Below are 16,694 nucleotides of genomic sequence, written 5' to 3' on the forward strand. Positions count from 1 at the left end.
ACTGTAGATGGGTGATGTGTGCTGTTAGCCCTTCTGAGAGGAAGAAGAACTGGATTATGTGAGGTCAGTCCTGGCCAGATCAAATGGGGGAAAAACCAGGCCCATACGCACACACACACACACACACACACTGACAAACAAAGATACACAGACGGATAGGGCTACACATAGACGCACAAACTCTCAAACCACAGATATGTTAGCAACACAAACACCATTAAAGACAAAGACACAGAGAGGGGTTGTTATTAAGAAACACAGAGGACACCCTGCAGTTATTTGAAGAGAATCATATTTTTATGAAGCAATTCTCAGGAAGTAAGTGCAGCACTGACCCGCCAGCCCCACCCCCAGACAGACCACATCAAAACAAACTAACTCATTTAGATCAGGGTATGGACCAGACCAGTCTGGGCTGTACACTACCAACAGCCTTAGCAACCTGACTTAGCAACCCACCTTAGCCACCCACAAGTATACAGGTATACACAGGTACACTACACAATCATGATGGTTTCTAGGTGCTGTTCCAAGAGCACAGCAATGATAGCCTGGTTGCCAGTCTCTTTCTGCTTTAGAAAACGTATCTCAACACTATTATATATAGTGCCACTTAATTTTGGAACGCAGAAACAGATGGAGGACAGTCACCAGGCTAAAACACTGTTAGGTGGATTAATGACACTGAATTCCATTTGAGTCTGAATGACTGAAAGTAGTGGTCCTATGATACCTGTATGGACCACAGTGAATGAGCTGTGTAATGACTTAACCTAGCATCATGTTTAGATGTAGCTCTTATGTCACTAGGCCTGGTGAGTGCAACACATACCACTCCTATTTTTCCTTTAAATTGTTTCATGGCGAAACGCCGATGAGGACCCTGTTTGAACTCGGGAGTGCCATGCATTTTACTTCCCAGGTCAAAGGTGACAGAAGACTGAAACGTAAGGATGAATCATGACCATGGACCAATGACTGATCAGAACTCGTGGTCTACTTTGATCTTAGAGTGGACTGAAGACATGGACGTCAGACTGTAAGAAACAAAAATAGCATTTAACTAATGTAAACAGAGCAGCACTGAAAGGCAGAATACAGACCAGTGAAACACAGTTCTCCCTCACATATCTTATCACATATCTTATCCTATATCTTATCACATATCACATATCTTATTACATAACTTACCACATATCTTATCCCACACAGAGTAAGGAGAGATAAGTCAAAAGAAAACAGACAACTCAAAACAATTATGCAAAGAAGTTCTGTAGCCAAGATGAACTAAAATGTATGTATTTCTTTTTCTATCCAACATAATTGAACAGCACAACCTTACTCTGCACAGACATGAGACTGATAAGGTATAGTAAGCAGAGTAAGATGTTAACATTGATGATCCAATCATTCAGAGCGTGTGTGTGTGATGGGGGAGTTATTGACGCGTTGCTACAGAGTGTTGCTCAGTGGGAGCTCCAGGAACGAGGAACGATGAGGTCCATTGGCTGAGTGATGTATGTGTGTGTATTAAATATGCATGCAGAGCACTGTGTGTGTGTATGTGTATAAGAGTGTGTGTGCAAGGGGGAGTGTGTGTGTTTGTGTGTGCTTTCGTGGTATTATATAGAATCATGCCGCAGTTGGGTTACATACATTCAATAACACACACACACTCACATACTAAAATGTACATTACACATATGACTGTGCCGCACAACACTTTCAAACAAAATTACAGTCGTATACACACAAACCTGCACACACATTCCGAATGACCTCCAGATATTTCTGACTAGAAAACATAAGAGCGCCAGCCAGGCAGTATCGCTACCAGCCACTTTACAGCACCATCCCAGTGTTATCCACTATCACACTATGCAGAACAGCACAGTTCAAACCGTGTGTTTTCAGTATGCACACACACACACACAAGCATGCACCCCCCACAGACACACACACACACACACACCTCTCACAGCCACAACACTAGGACACAACAAACTGTATTTCACAATAAAAACTAGCCCAACAAAAGTCATTCACATGTACATTATTTCTTGACAAAATGATTGATAGCACATCACATTTCCATAGTCAGCCAGTCATCAGTCCAGTTCAGTCCAGTTTAAGATGTAAGTAGTATAGAGAGCAGACACATGCAGTGCAACACCACCAAGTTAACCTTCAAACACTGTTCCAAGGTCAGGTTTAATTGTTCAATCCCCAATGATTATGGTTAGGACTGGTTGAGGGAGAGCAGATCCTAGCCCAGAGCTTGAGGGCAACATGAAGGACATTATGCTACATTACATTACCCAGCAAGCACCAGGTGGGGGTGGTGTACCGGACGCCATAGAAACGCCATGGCAACACCACTGCAACATAGCAACTAAGGTCTATGTTGCTGCCCGGCAGTTTGGTACAGCCCAGACTTGCTACAGTGGCATGGTCGTCAGATACACACTTCAATCACATCGTTAATAACATTGTTAATTCATTAATTCACTAATCAATTAATTGATCATCATCTTCAACAATCAGTCAAAAGGAGCAAGAACACAGTATCTACTGGTCTCTGGGTTTTTTTGCTAAGTGAGAGACAGACGGAGGGACAGATTGAAATAGAAAGATGATCAAAGAAATTAAACTAAAGGAAAATGTAAGTTAAATAAATGACAGATTTAGAGGTGAAAAGACTAGTGTGGAACAAACCGCTAAATAAGAGAGAGAGAGATGGAGAGACAGAGAGAGAGAGAGGGATAGAGAGAGAAATATTATGAATAAAAATAACAAAAAATATATATATAATGTTAGGTAGTACAACAGTTAGAGTGACAGACTGATAGATATATTAGATAGATGGTAGAGAGATTAGACTTTTTTCTCATCTTTTTTTGTCACAGGCACTAATGTCTTCACAGTCATATAGGAGGTATCCAAATTCAAAATGATTTCAGTGTCTAGAATTGCTACAAAGCTAAAACATTTAAAACTAATCATCTAACACTTCCTCCAAGTGTACCTAACTTAACTCATATATATATATATATATATACACACCTGTATGTATGTATATATATATATGTATATATTTATTTGTACATATATATTTCTGTATAGATAAATTATAGAATTTTTAAATGATAAAATGGAATACAATAGTCAATAAAATATCTAAGTTAAATCACAGTATAACATGGTACATTCTCAAAAACATAGTATATATTAATATATTCTTTAATTCTCAGCAAAAAATGTAGCTACAAGGTTTTAAAAGTCACTTCTGTTCATGCAGTCACAGACTTCAGTATTAGCGCCTTGATACAACTCAATGATGCTCGATGACAACAGGCTTCAGCACTCCTGATTGGTAAAATGACCTCATTCCAAACAGTAGAACTGTTTCCACGGTTTCCACTGTTGGGGCACTGGGACGAGCGAGCTACCTCAAGGAAAGATGGCCGCCCTGGGTCCTAAGCTTTAGCTAGAGTACAACTACACAAACCCCTCCACTGCAAGCCTCTGGGATTTCAATCGTCTAAACATGCAATGATTTCTGGGCTTTTCCAAGGTGTAAGGGGGCAGAAGGATCATGGGGACGACAAAACATCTGTCTATAACTATGATAAATTGTTTCCAAAATATGGCCCCTTGACAAAGCAGTATGTGCAGTAGACAAATGTAACTCAAAAGACCGTCCAACCATTTGATCTGTGACAACATGCACAAACCCAACTCAACGACATAGTCCATCACATAGCAGGATCAAGCCCCATCAAGCCCTCCATTCCAGCCAGGATCAACAGCATCCCAAAAAAGGTTACAAAGTCTAAAAGTTCTACATCATGTCAAAGCTACATTCAACTAGGAGAAGCTGGGGGTTCGGCTGTGGGCTGGTCTCAGAGTGAGAGAGCTGAGGTGAATACGTCATACCCATGGAGAGCATGACGCTGCATGACACAGCTCTTTTAGATGACCCACACAGAGAAACACCAAAGCATGGTACGGACTATAGTTTTGGTTTAACAATGTATTTTGGCACTTTAATGCACTGTCTGTTTATTCTCTGTTTGACACCTGTTGAGTTGTTCATAAGGTAGCCTGAGCATGGTACTGTTCAGATGACCTGATCTGTAAATCACCTGCACTTACACACTACTAGTTCTTCACAGATCCGTATTGTGTAGAGATCAGTGGATCTGAGCAGTGCCTGGCCTAGGTCCACCCCGGGGAACAAGCCAACAGGCCTACAGGTTGTCACATAACTCAGCACTCCAAGTACTGTCAGTCTGCCATTGTATTATCATCACATTAAAGAGGGCAATATTGCTATTGATGACTTATTCCAGTCTTTTTTAATGACAGAACACAGTTAAATCTCTATGTCCCACATAGTAGACTCCACTCCCACATAGTATTCCCCTCATAGTGGTATTACTACATCCGTCTTGCTGTGAAACTACATTTCTAATAATGACAGTAGTCAGGTATTGGCACAGTATTGTTCTTCAGCATGGTATAATAACTATTGTGTGCTGTAATGACGGCACGTGGTTGGCTTATGGCTTTATGCGATGACCAATTGTGCTTCATAAGATGCATCTCCTTCACACTGGTGAGTGGGTCTTCCAAGCAGGAGGGAATGAAAGGCCATGAACTCTATTTTCAAATACACTGCTCAGGGTTTCAATGACCCAATACTCCTAATGACTAAAGCTAAGCTGTCCTGAATCCTCCACATAATAACGGAATGTTTTACATCTTCAATGTAATGTCAAATGGACTCAGCTCAGAGACTTTCTCACTCAGTTCTCTCAAGCTTATTTGAATATTATGCAGCCATCTAGTGCCAACTGTAGATATTGCAACCAAACATTTCCTCCATCCTCTCTCCTAATAGAGAATGTTGTATTGCTCACGTGTGAAATACTATACAGATATACTCATGAAAACAGATGACTGGAAACCAATTGGGCTTAAAAGCTGTGGAGTAGAAATTTGGCACTGCTTTGGCTTCTCACGTCCAAGTTCAGCCCCAGCCGACCTCCCTGCTGCTTGAAATACTAACAGAACAACACATAGATAGATAGAATAACAAAGAAGCTATCAGGAGAAGAAAGAAAGAAAGAAAAAGACGGGAAAGAAAGATCTCGCTACGTGTCTTTTTTTCTTCCGAATGTTCCGTTTGTGTCTGGAACACAGTGATGTCATCGTGCTCGTCAGCAGAATGACAAGAGTCTCTGTTCTGAGTTCTGATCCGACCAGAGGAAAAAGGACAGGCTCCGATGAGGTGGCGGAGAAAGTCTCCTGTTAAATCTAATTGGGCAAAAGAGTTTGTAGTAAACATGACATCACGGGGGTTGGTATCCTTCCCTTCCGGGGGGCTTCGGTCGCACTAGATGGCCCTGAAGATGTCATGAGGTCAAAGTGATGTCACTGTCCTCACTGTCCAATGAGAGATGGGAAGCCAGACAGATCATGTGTAAGAGAGAGGCGACTGCATTGCTTTTATATCAACCAACATACAAAAGGGGAGAGAGATGAAGGGGGGGTCTCTCCAACGTGAGGATGCAGTCTACCAATCCAATTCAAAAGGGGATGATGTGACATGTCCCTCAGCCAATGGGGACAGGAGAGCTAGAGTCTGTGGAAGTGTTAACCAGTCGTTGGATCCTTACAGGAGCAGGCCGGTCTCTCCGCTACCAACGAGGTGTGTTCAGTCAGAGCCAGAGGGAGGGAGACGAGCACGTGTGTGTGTGTGTGTGTGTGTGTGTGTGTGTGTGTGTGTGTGTGTACACATGACATCATTACTCACAGTTTGGAGACTTGTCTTATCCATTGTTCTGACTGGGGGAAGAGAGGAGGACTGACGATGACATCACAAAGCTCAGTTCCGACCGGAGGAGGAGTTCTGGAGCTGCTATCGCCCCAGACGACATGGCCTCGCTCTCACTTTCAGTGTCATGGGACCCCTCCAGGCGGATGTAGGTGACCCTGGTGTGTCGCCTCACCGTGGCCCTCACCAGAACACGCACCAGGGACCGGGTTACTATGGTTCCGCTATCACCCACAGCGGAGACAGCCATGGTGCAGTCATCCCTAGTTGTTCCTGTAGCGATGGTCACTAGCTGATGGTCATTTGTAGTCGCCATAACAGCAGTCTCAGTTGTGGTGGCATCCAACGTTGCCATGGCACCGCCGTTGGTAACAGTTGCCATGGCGTCAGTGGTTTCAGCGGCACCGGTGTCGGCTCGAGTGTCTCCCTCTCTCGTCTCCCCCTGTCATACCTCGCTCTCCAGGCTGGAGAAATGGGCGGAGCCTCGTCGGGAGCATAGGCTCTTGGCCTTGAGTGGCAGGTGGGGGGAGTAGAAGCGTCCGGGCTGAGGTACTGACCGTAGTCTCTGGTACAGGAGCTTAGCACTGGCCGAGGCAGAGGACGAGGAGGGAGGAGGAGGGATGGGCACCGGCAGGGAGGAGGATGAGGAAGGGGCACTAGGTTGGGGTTGAGGGGGTGAGAGGGAGGGCTGAGGGGGGTGATCCACTAACACTCCTGGCTGCTGTGTGCTGAGGCTAGCCTGGCTGCCTGACTTGGCCTGGCCCTGGTCTGCTTTGGGAGGGGGTTTGGGCCGTGAGCCCCCGCTGAAGCTGTGGCAGTGGGGGAGCAGCTCCTCCTGGCTGTGGGACAGGGCCGTGCTTACTCTCTTCCCATGGCCGTGTGACCGCCCTTGGGGGTGCGGGTGCACATGGGGGTGGGGGTACTGACTACATGAACATGACACCCCAGACCCCTGGTTTCTGTCTTGTGCGCGTCCCTTGCCCTTCCCCCTTCCTCCCCTTTTCCACTTCTTCTCTCCCTTCATTGGGAGTTTGTCCACAGACCAGTACCGTCGGGGGGGCGGGAGGTTTGCTGGAGGAGGGGGCCACTGGGACCCCAGACCTCCACTCCCTCCCCCTGACGCCCACCCTACTCCTGGCCCTGAACCCCAAGAATCTCCCCCCGCCCCCCCCAAGCCCTCCACTCGCCCTAGTATAGAGTCGTCTCTGCTGTTGATGCTGCCCCCTTTCTCTCTGGAGGGGTATGTGCCGAAAAACCAGCTCCCTCCCCCTATCCCCCTATCCCACTACTCCCTGGTCCTCCAGCCCCCTCCCTCCCCTCCCAGTACCTCTCAAATCGCCCAAACTCCCCTGATGAGCCCTCATCAGAGTAACTCTCCTCTGTTCTTGCCCTGTCTCTTTCTGACTCTGACACAGCACCTCTCCCACCCGCCCTCCTCACCCTCTCCTCCACCCGTTCCCTCGCTCTGTCTCTCTGCCTCTCCTCCCCCACATCTTCCTCATCATCCTCCTCAGAGTCCCACTCATGGAAGGAGAGCCCCTCCTGGGTGTTAGCCCTGCCTTTCTCATAGTGCATCAACAGAGGCCTCTTCTCTCCTTCTCTCCCTCCCTCCCTCCTCTCCACCCCTCCACTCCTCCGCCTCTTGGAGAGTGGGATGAGGGGAGGGAGGGAGGAGGGGGGTGTTCCAGAGTTGGGGTCCCCCCCTTCCCCGTTTCCTCCGCTCACCCAAAACTTGACCGAGGCGGGGAGTTTGGGGTAGCGCTTACTGGGGGGTCGATGTCTGGAGTGGGAACGGGATGATTTGGGCCGCATCTCCCTGCTCCTGCTGCTATCCTCCTCTCTATCACCCCCCTCTTCCTCTTCTCCCTCCCTCCTTCCTCGCTCCCTCTCTCCTGCCCATGCTGAATCTCTCCCTTTCTCCCCAAACGTACTACGATACTGGGTTGGAAAGGAAGAGTAGTCTGGCATCCCTCCTTCTCTCCCTCCATCCCCTATTCCCTCCCTATCTGCCTCCACATCCCCCTCTTCTTGCTCAGAACGCCCAGTTGATTTCTTCCTCTTCTTCAGCGCCTTCTTCTTCCTCTTCTTTTTCACCTTCCGTCTCTTCCTCTCTTTGTCTCGCTCTCGTTCTCTCTCCTCCCTCTTTTTCCTCTTCTTCTTCTTTTTCTTCTTCTCTTTATCTTTCCTCCTCTTCTTCTCTCGTTTCCTCTCGTCATTTCCTACTCCTCCACTGCGATCCCTCTCTCTCTCACCCCAGCCCGCCCACCACTCCTGTAACTGGGCCAACTGGCTACCTCCTCTCTCCCTCTCTCTCTCCCTGTCTCTCGCCCCTCGGGCAGGGCGTGGTTTTCGGGGTGGTATAGGTGGTGGCTGGCGCCCGTGACTGAGAGAGCGAGAGGAGATAATTGAACGCTGTCTGTCCCTCCCCCTCCCCAGGAGAAGACTGGACTCCTCGGTCAACTCCTCATCCTCATCATCGTCCTCTGCGTCCAAACCTTCCTGCGTGCTCTGAGAGGTCAAGGAGGAGGAGGAGGAAGGAGAGGAGGAGCGAGAGGAGGAGGTAGAGGAAGAGGTGGACGATGTGTTAGAGGAAGAGGAGGAAGTTGAGCTGGTGTAGGGGAGTGAGGTGGAGGGGGAAGGGGGAGTGTAGGTGGGGGACATGGGCTCGGTTACGGGGAGTGGGAGAGGAGGAGAGAGGGGGCGTCCCCTCCTCCCTCCACCATCCCTCGCTCCATCCCTTCCTCCTCCCCTGCGCCCCAGCGGTAGGATGTTCTCGTACAGAGGCCCGCCTGGCTCTTTGGGCTTCTTGGGCCGGCGCTTCCTCCAAAAGGATGAGGGGAGAGGGGGGGAGGGTTGTGGCAGCGGGGGGTTAGTGGGCAGAGGGACTGGGGTCACGCCCACGGCTTGGCTTTTAGGAGGCAGCCGAGGCGTCCCCAAAGGTTTGACCCCTCCCTTCCCCTGACACCCAGTACCACCACCTCCCACCACCCTCTTCCCCACCCCCTGATCAGGACCTTTCTCTGAGTAGAAGGCCACAGTGGCGGGAGGGGGTTGAGGGTGGCTCTTGGGGGCTGTTTTGGGGGTCTGGGACCCTGTCGGCTGGTCCATACAGGGCCCCAGACCCTCAGGGTCGATGGGTCCATAGTAGCGTTTATATCCATCCAGCCCCCCACCACCACCAACTCCCACTCCTCCAGCTGTCGTGCCCCAGGTCGGAGCCACCTTCTGGGGGAAGGGTCCCATGTCTGCGACGGTCCCGCGCACGGCCATGGGGTTGGTGGCGGTCCCAGCCTTGGGCAGCCTCCAGCGGTCCACCACGGCCAGTCTGCGATCGGGCCGGGGGAGGAATGTGGAGCAGGGCAGGGGCGCCCCCAGCATGGGAGTGTTGGAGGGCCCCAGCGCCGTCCCAGAATGCACCACAGTGGGAGGGGATCCAGGTAGTTGTGTTTTGTAGACGGGCTGTGACTGTTGCTGCTGTTGCTGCTGCGCCATGGTCAGGGCCGGGTTGGTTGATGACGCACTAACCAAGTGTGGCGGGGGCGGGACCGTTACCATGGTGCCATGATGGTGGGGGAGCATAGCCATGGAGGATTTGGCCCCGCCCGGCGTGGTTTCATCCTCAAAGCTACAACAACTGTACATGCCCTGGTAGACAGGGAGAAATAGAGAACAAGCGGGGACTGGTAATGAACATTCAATCATGTATTAATAGAATCAAATCAAACATGCTCTATGTGACTGAGGGACGAGCAGTTATCAGTCAAGATGTATGCATAATATATATTAGTATGTTGTTTCTATCAAGGTCATCGTCAAGGTTACCATACATCCTGAGTGTGAGAGGAATTGAATTCCAATTAATCCTGTGAATTGACTGAGTGGAAATGGAATTGACCTCAACATCCACTTCACACACACACACGTCACACGTGCACGGACACGTGCACGGACACACACACATAAGATACCTCTATCTCTTGACCCCCCCACACACACACGCCATTTCCCACCACACAAACTCACCCTACTGATGGCCAGTAGGAAGTCCAGTCTCCCGGAGCTGGTAGCCATGCAGTGTCTGAGCCTCCAGTAGACCAGGTGCTCCCAGGCAAATACCAGCAGACTGAGCCCCATAGCCACCAGCAGCATGTAGAAGACACCCGCCATGTTGTCTATGTCCAGCTTACTGCTCATCACCTCAATCTTATCATTGTGACAGATACCAGACAGCCACAGACGCTCCAGCATCTCAATCTCATCTGGGGAGGGGGGAGAGGGGAGTGAAACAGGGAGAAGGGGAATAGGGGTAGGGACAGGGAGAGATGAGGGATTGGGAGAGGGACAGGGAGAGATGGGGGATAGGGAGAGGGACAGGGAGAGATGGGGGATAGGGAGAGGGACAGGGAGAGATGGAGGATAGGGAGAGGGACAGGGACAGGAGAGATGGGGGATTGGGATAGGGAAATAGATAGATTGGGGATATGGAGAGGGACAGAGAGAGATGGGGGAAAGGATGAGGGACAGATAGAGATGGGGATAGAGAGGAACAGAGAGATATGGGGGAGAGGGACAGAGAGGGTTGGGGATAGGGAGAGGGACAGAGAGAGATGTGGGATAGGGAGACAGACAGAGAGAGATGTGGGAGGGGAGAAGGACAGAGAGAGTTGTGGGATAGGGAGAGGGACAGAGAGAGTTGGAGATAGGGAGAGGGACAGAGAGAGATGTGGCATAGGGAGAGGGACAGAGAGAGATGCAGAGAGGGTGCAAAAGGAGGTGAAGAGGAGGTAGGCAGAAAGGGATTCATGTAAAATAGAGAATTGGGGAGGGAAGTGGAAAGGAAGTGGAAAGGAAGGTGAAGGAGGAGGAGTTAGGATTAGGGAGTAGGGGGAGGTTGGAGGAGGAGAAGAGAGGAGGACAGGAGTGGAGGATTACGGAGTAGGGAGAGGTTGGAGGAGGAGGAGAGAGGAGGACAGGAGTGGAGTGTTAGGGAGTAGGGGGAGGTTGGAGGAGGAGGAGTAGGAGGAGTAAAGAGGAGAACAGTAGTGGAGGATTAAGGAGTAGGGAGAGGTTGGAGGACGAGGAGAGAGGAGAACATGAGAGGAGGGTAAAGGAGTAGGGAGAGGTTGGAGGAGGTGGAGGAGTAGAGAGGAGAACATGAGTGGAGGGTTAAGGAGTAGGGAGAGGTTGGAGGAGGAGTAGAGAGGAGAACAGGAGTGGAGGATTACGGAGTAGGGAGAGGTTGGAGGAGGAGGAGAGAGGACAGGAGTGGAGGGTTAGGGAGTAGGGAGAGGTTGGAGGACGAGGATAGAGGAGAGCATGAGTCGAGGGTTAGGGAGTAGGGAGAGGTTGGAGGAGAAGAGAGGAGGACAGGAGAGGAGGGTTAGTGTTAGCTGTGTGTGTGTGTGTGTGTGTGTGTGCATGCGGGCACGCGCGTCTGTGTGTTTGAGAGAGAGAGTGTCTGCGTCTGTGTGTGTGTGAGAGTGTCTCTGTGTGTGTGTGTGTGTGTGTGTGTGTGTGTGTGTGTGTGTGTGTGTGTGTGTGTGTGTGTGTGTGTGTGTGTGTGTGTGTGTGTGTGTGTGTGTGTGTGTCATTAGCACTAAAGGGAGGTCCTCAGGCCCTCTGTTTGCTCCTCATTCAAGGTGACTCCTCAAGGTCAATGGTCAACATTTGTAAAGGTTTGTTTTTGTCAAGCTTCAACAGTACGGCAAAATGAGAAGAGAAGGAGGAGGAGAGAGAGTTAAAGAAATAGAGAGAGGGGGTAGAAGAGGAGGGGCTGATCAATGACAAATAAGGTAGATAAGATAAAATAAGCCTCAAAACATTATAACCCTAGAACTGAGAGCAAATATAGAGAGGAGCGAGAAACAGACAGGGAAGGAGGAAGAGAAGAGAGGAGAGTGGATAAAAATAAGTAAAGAGAAAGAGAGGGATGAAAGAAAGAATGAGGGAGAGAAGCAGATGTAGAGTTATATATATATATATTATAGTTATTATTAGTTATTTATATATATATACAGCGGGAGAGAGGGAAAGAGAAGGGAGAGGAAATCTTTCTCTGTCCACGACTACAGTGTGCCAGGGGAAAAAGAGGAGCGAGGGAACGAGGGAGGCAGAGACGGAGGATGAGAGACAGAGATTTTGTCATTCTGACAAACAGCGGGTACACTCTTCAGTTTGAAGAGGATGAGAGGAGAAAAAAAGGGGTAAAATGTGACACATTAGAGAGAAGCGAAGGAGGAGAATAACAGACAGGGAGAAGAAGAGAGAAGGGAGAGCTTGGAGATAAGAATAATTTAAATGTGGTGGAAGGATGGCCAGAATCTATATCATGGTGGTAGGCTCAGGTGGGATAGGGGATTCTCATCTGCTGACCTACAGGGAACATGTTTGTCTTTCTCATTAATTAATGAGAGGAGGGTAAAGTGGAGCCTACCCACAAGCACAGGGGTCCTATGCCCTCTCTGATTGGCTGATAGGGAGACTGCTTGTGTAACCATAGTGAAGGACAGACAGGTAACAGATGTATGATTCATTGAGGGATTAAAAAATAATTTAGCAGAGTAGAATGCAATGCAACAACCACAATTACTGCTCTACTATCATAACAACCACTATTACTGCTTTACTATGATAATAACCACTACTACTACTGATCTACTATCACAACAACCACTGTTACTGCTTTACTATGATAATAACCATTACTACTACTGCTTTACTATCATAACAACTACTATTACTGCTTTACTATCATAACAACCACTACTACTACCACTCTACTATCACAACAACCACTTCTACTATCACAACAACCACTACTACTATTCCTTTACTATCACAACAACCACTATTACTGCTTTACTATCATAACAACCAGTACTACTACTTCTATACTATCATAACAACCACTACTACTACTGCTATACTATCATAACAACCACTATTACTGCTTTACTATCATAACAACCACTACTACTACCATTCTACTATCATAACAACCACTACTACTGCTGCTATACTATCATAACAACCACTACTACTACTGCTATACCATCATAACAACCACTACTACTACTGCTTTACTATGAAAACAACTACTACTACTACTGCTTTACAATCATAACAACCACTATTACTGCTTTACTATCATAACAACCACTACCACTACTGCTTTACTATCATAACAACCACTATTACCACCCTACTTTCATAACAACCACTATAACCACTCTACTATCATAACAACAACTATTACCACTCTACTACCATAACAACCACTATTACTGCTTTACTATCATAACAACAACTACTACTACAACAACTACTACTGCTGCTTTACCACTATTACCACCCTACTTTCATAACAACCACTATAACCACTCTACTATCATAACAACCACTATTACCACTCTACTACCATAACAAATCAAATCAAATCAAATCAAATCAAATCAAATTTTATTTGTCACATACACATGGTTAGCAGATGTTAATGCGAGTGTAGCGAAATGCTTGTGCTTCTAGTTCCGACAATGCAGTAATAACGAGCAAGTAATCTAACTAACAATTCCAAAAAAACTACTGTCTTATACACAGTGTAAGGGGATAAAGAATATGTACATAAGGATATATAAATGAGTGATGGTACAGAGCAGCATAGGCAAGATACAGTAGATGATATCGAGTACAGTATATACATATGAGATAAGTATGTAAACCAAGTGGCATAGTTAAAGTGGCTAGTGATACATGTATTACATAAGGATGCAGTCGATGATATAGAGTACAGTATCAACGTATGCATATGAGATGAACAATGTAGGGTAAGTAACATTATATAAGGTAGCATTGTTTAAAGTGGCTAGTGATATATTTACATAATTTCCCATCAATTCCCATGATTAAAGTGGCTGGAGTAGAGTCAGTGTCATTGACAGTGTGTTGGCAGTAGCCACTCAATGTTGGTGGTGGCTGTTTAACAGTCTGATGGCCTTGAGATAGAAGCTGTTTTTCAGTCTCTCGGTCCCAGCTTTGATGCACCTGTACTGACCTCGCCTTCTGGATGACAGCGGGTGAACAGGCAGTGGCTCGGGTGGTTGATGTCCTTGATGATCTTTATGGCCTTCCTGTAGCATCGGGTTGTGTAGGTGTCCTGGAGGGCAGGTAGTTTGCCCCCGGGTGATGCGTTGTGCAGACCTCACTACCCTCTGGAGAGCTTACGGTTGAGGGCGGTGCAGTTGCCATACCAGGCGGTGATACAGCCCGCCAGGATGCTCTCGATTGTGCATCTGTAGAAGTTTGTGAGTGCTTTTGGTGACAAGCCGAATTTCTTCAGCCTCCTGAGGTTGAAGAGGCGCTGCTGCGCCTTCCTCACGATGCTGTCTGTGTGAGTGGACCAATTCAGTTTGTCTGTGATGTGTATGCCGAGGAACTTAAAACTTGCTACCCTCTCCACTACTGTTCCATCGATGTGGATGGGGGTGTTCCTCTGCTGTTTCCTGAAGTCCACAATCATCTCCTTAGTTTTGTTGACGTTGAGTGTGAGGTTATTTTCCTGACACCACACTCCGAGGGCCCTCACCTCCTCCCTGTAGGCCGTCTCGTCGTTGTTGGTAATCAAGCCTACCACTGTTGTGTCGTCCGCAAACTTGATGATTGAGTTGGAGGCGTGCATGGCCACGCAGTCGTGGGTGAACAGGGAGTACAGGAGGGGGCTCAGAACGCACCCTTGTGGGGCCCCAGTGTTGAGGATCAGCGGGGAGGAGATGTTGTTGCCTACCCTCACCACCTGGGGCGGCCCGTCAGGAAGTCCAGTACCCAGTTGCACAGGGCGGGGTCGAGACCCAGGGTCTCGAGCTTGATGACGAGCTTGGAGGGTACTATGGTGTTGAATGCCGAGCTGTAGTCGATGAACAGCATTCTCACATAGGTATTCCTCTTGTCCAGATGGGTTAGGGCAGTGTGCAGTGTGGTTGAGATTGCATCGTCTGTGGACCTATTTGGGCGGTAAGCAAATTGGAGTGGGTCAAGGGTGTCAGGTAGGGTGGAGGTGATATGGTCCTTGACTAGTCTCTCAAAGCACTTCATGATGATCACTACTACTACTACAACCACTACTACTACTGCTTTACTATCAAAACAACCACTACTACTACCACTCTACTATCATAACAACCACTCTACTATCATAACAACCACTACTACTAATGCTATACTATCATAACAACCACTATTACTGCTTTACTATATTAACAACCACTACTACTACCATTCTACTATCATAACAACCACTACTACTGCTGCTATACTATCATAACAACCACTACTACTACTGCTATACTATCATAACAACCACTACTACAACTGCTATACTATCATAACAACCACTACTACTGCTGCTATAATATCATAACAACCACTACTACTACTGCTAAACTATCATAACAACCACTACTACTAATGCTATACTATAATAACAACCACTATTACTGCTTTACTATATTAACAACCACTACTACTACCATTCTACTATCATAATAACCACTACTACTACTCCTATACTATCATAACAACCACTACCACTACTACTTTACTATCAAAACAACCACTATTACTGCTTTACTATCATAACAACTACTACTACTACTGCTTTACTATCACAACAACCACTATTACTGCTTTACTATCATAACAACCACTATTACTGCTTTACTATCATAACAACACCTACTACTACCACTCTACTATCATAACAACCACTACTACTACTGCTATACTATCATAACAACCACTACTACTGCTGCTATAATATCATAACAACCACTACTACTACTGCTAAACTATCATAACAACCACTACTACTAATGCTATACTATAATAACAACCACTACTCCTATACTATCATAACAACCACTACCACTACTGCTTTACTATCATAACAACTACTACTACTACTGCTTTACTATCACAACAACCACTATTACTGCTTTACTATCATAACAACACCTACTACTACCACTCTACTATCATAACAACCACTACTACTACTGCTATACTATCATAACAACCACTACTACTACTGCTATACTATCATAACAACCACTATTACTGCTTTACTATCATAACAACCACTACTAGTACCATTCTACTACCATAACAACCACTACTACTACTGCTATACTATCATAACAACCACCATTACTGGTTACTCATTACCATTACTCATAACAACAACTACGACTACCATTCTACTATCATAACAACCACTACTACTGCTATACTATCATAACAACCACTACTACTGCTGCTATACTATCATAACAACCACTACTACTACTGCTATACTATCATAACAACCACTACTACTACTGCTATACTATCATAACAACCACTACTACTGCTGCTATAATATAATAACAACCACTATTACTGCTTTACTATATTAACAACCACTACTACTACCATTCTACTATCATAATAACCACTACTACTACTCCTATACTATCATAAATACCACTACCACTACTGCTTTACTATCAAAACAACCACTATTACTACCACTCTACTATCAGAACAACCACTACTACTACCACTCTACTATCAGAACAACCACTACTACTACCACTCTACTATCAGAACAACCACTACTACTGCTATACTATCATAACAACTACTACTACTGCTTTACTATCATAACAACCACTACTACTGCTATACTATCATAACAACTACTACTACTGCTTTACTATCATAACAACCACTATTACTCCTTTACTATCATAACAACCACTATTACTGCTTTACTATCATAACAACAACTATTACTGCTTTACTATCACAACAACCATTATTACTG

At 46.6% G+C, this 16,694-nt stretch overlaps 1 protein-coding gene across 1 annotated transcript in view; it reads right to left on the reverse strand.

Moving 5' to 3' along the window:
- Window positions 1-6,284: 6,284 nt before the first annotated feature.
- The window catches only part of LOC112239942 (glutamate receptor ionotropic, NMDA 2D-like), a 106,476-nt gene continuing 96,066 nt past the window's right edge, over window positions 6,285-16,694 (reverse strand). Inside the window, exons 10-12 of the mRNA XM_042305126.1 lie at window positions 9,863-10,098; window positions 7,167-9,484; window positions 6,285-6,765 (exon numbers count right to left, since the gene is read on the reverse strand). Coding sequence (XP_042161060.1) covers window positions 6,285-6,765; window positions 7,167-9,484; window positions 9,863-10,098 — 3,035 coding nt within the window. The remainder of the gene's footprint in view (window positions 6,766-7,166; window positions 9,485-9,862; window positions 10,099-16,694) is intronic.

The sequence above is a fragment of the Oncorhynchus tshawytscha genome, linkage group LG23 (genome assembly GCF_018296145.1).
Source record: "Oncorhynchus tshawytscha isolate Ot180627B linkage group LG23, Otsh_v2.0, whole genome shotgun sequence".
Taxonomy (NCBI): domain Eukaryota; kingdom Metazoa; phylum Chordata; class Actinopteri; order Salmoniformes; family Salmonidae; genus Oncorhynchus; species Oncorhynchus tshawytscha.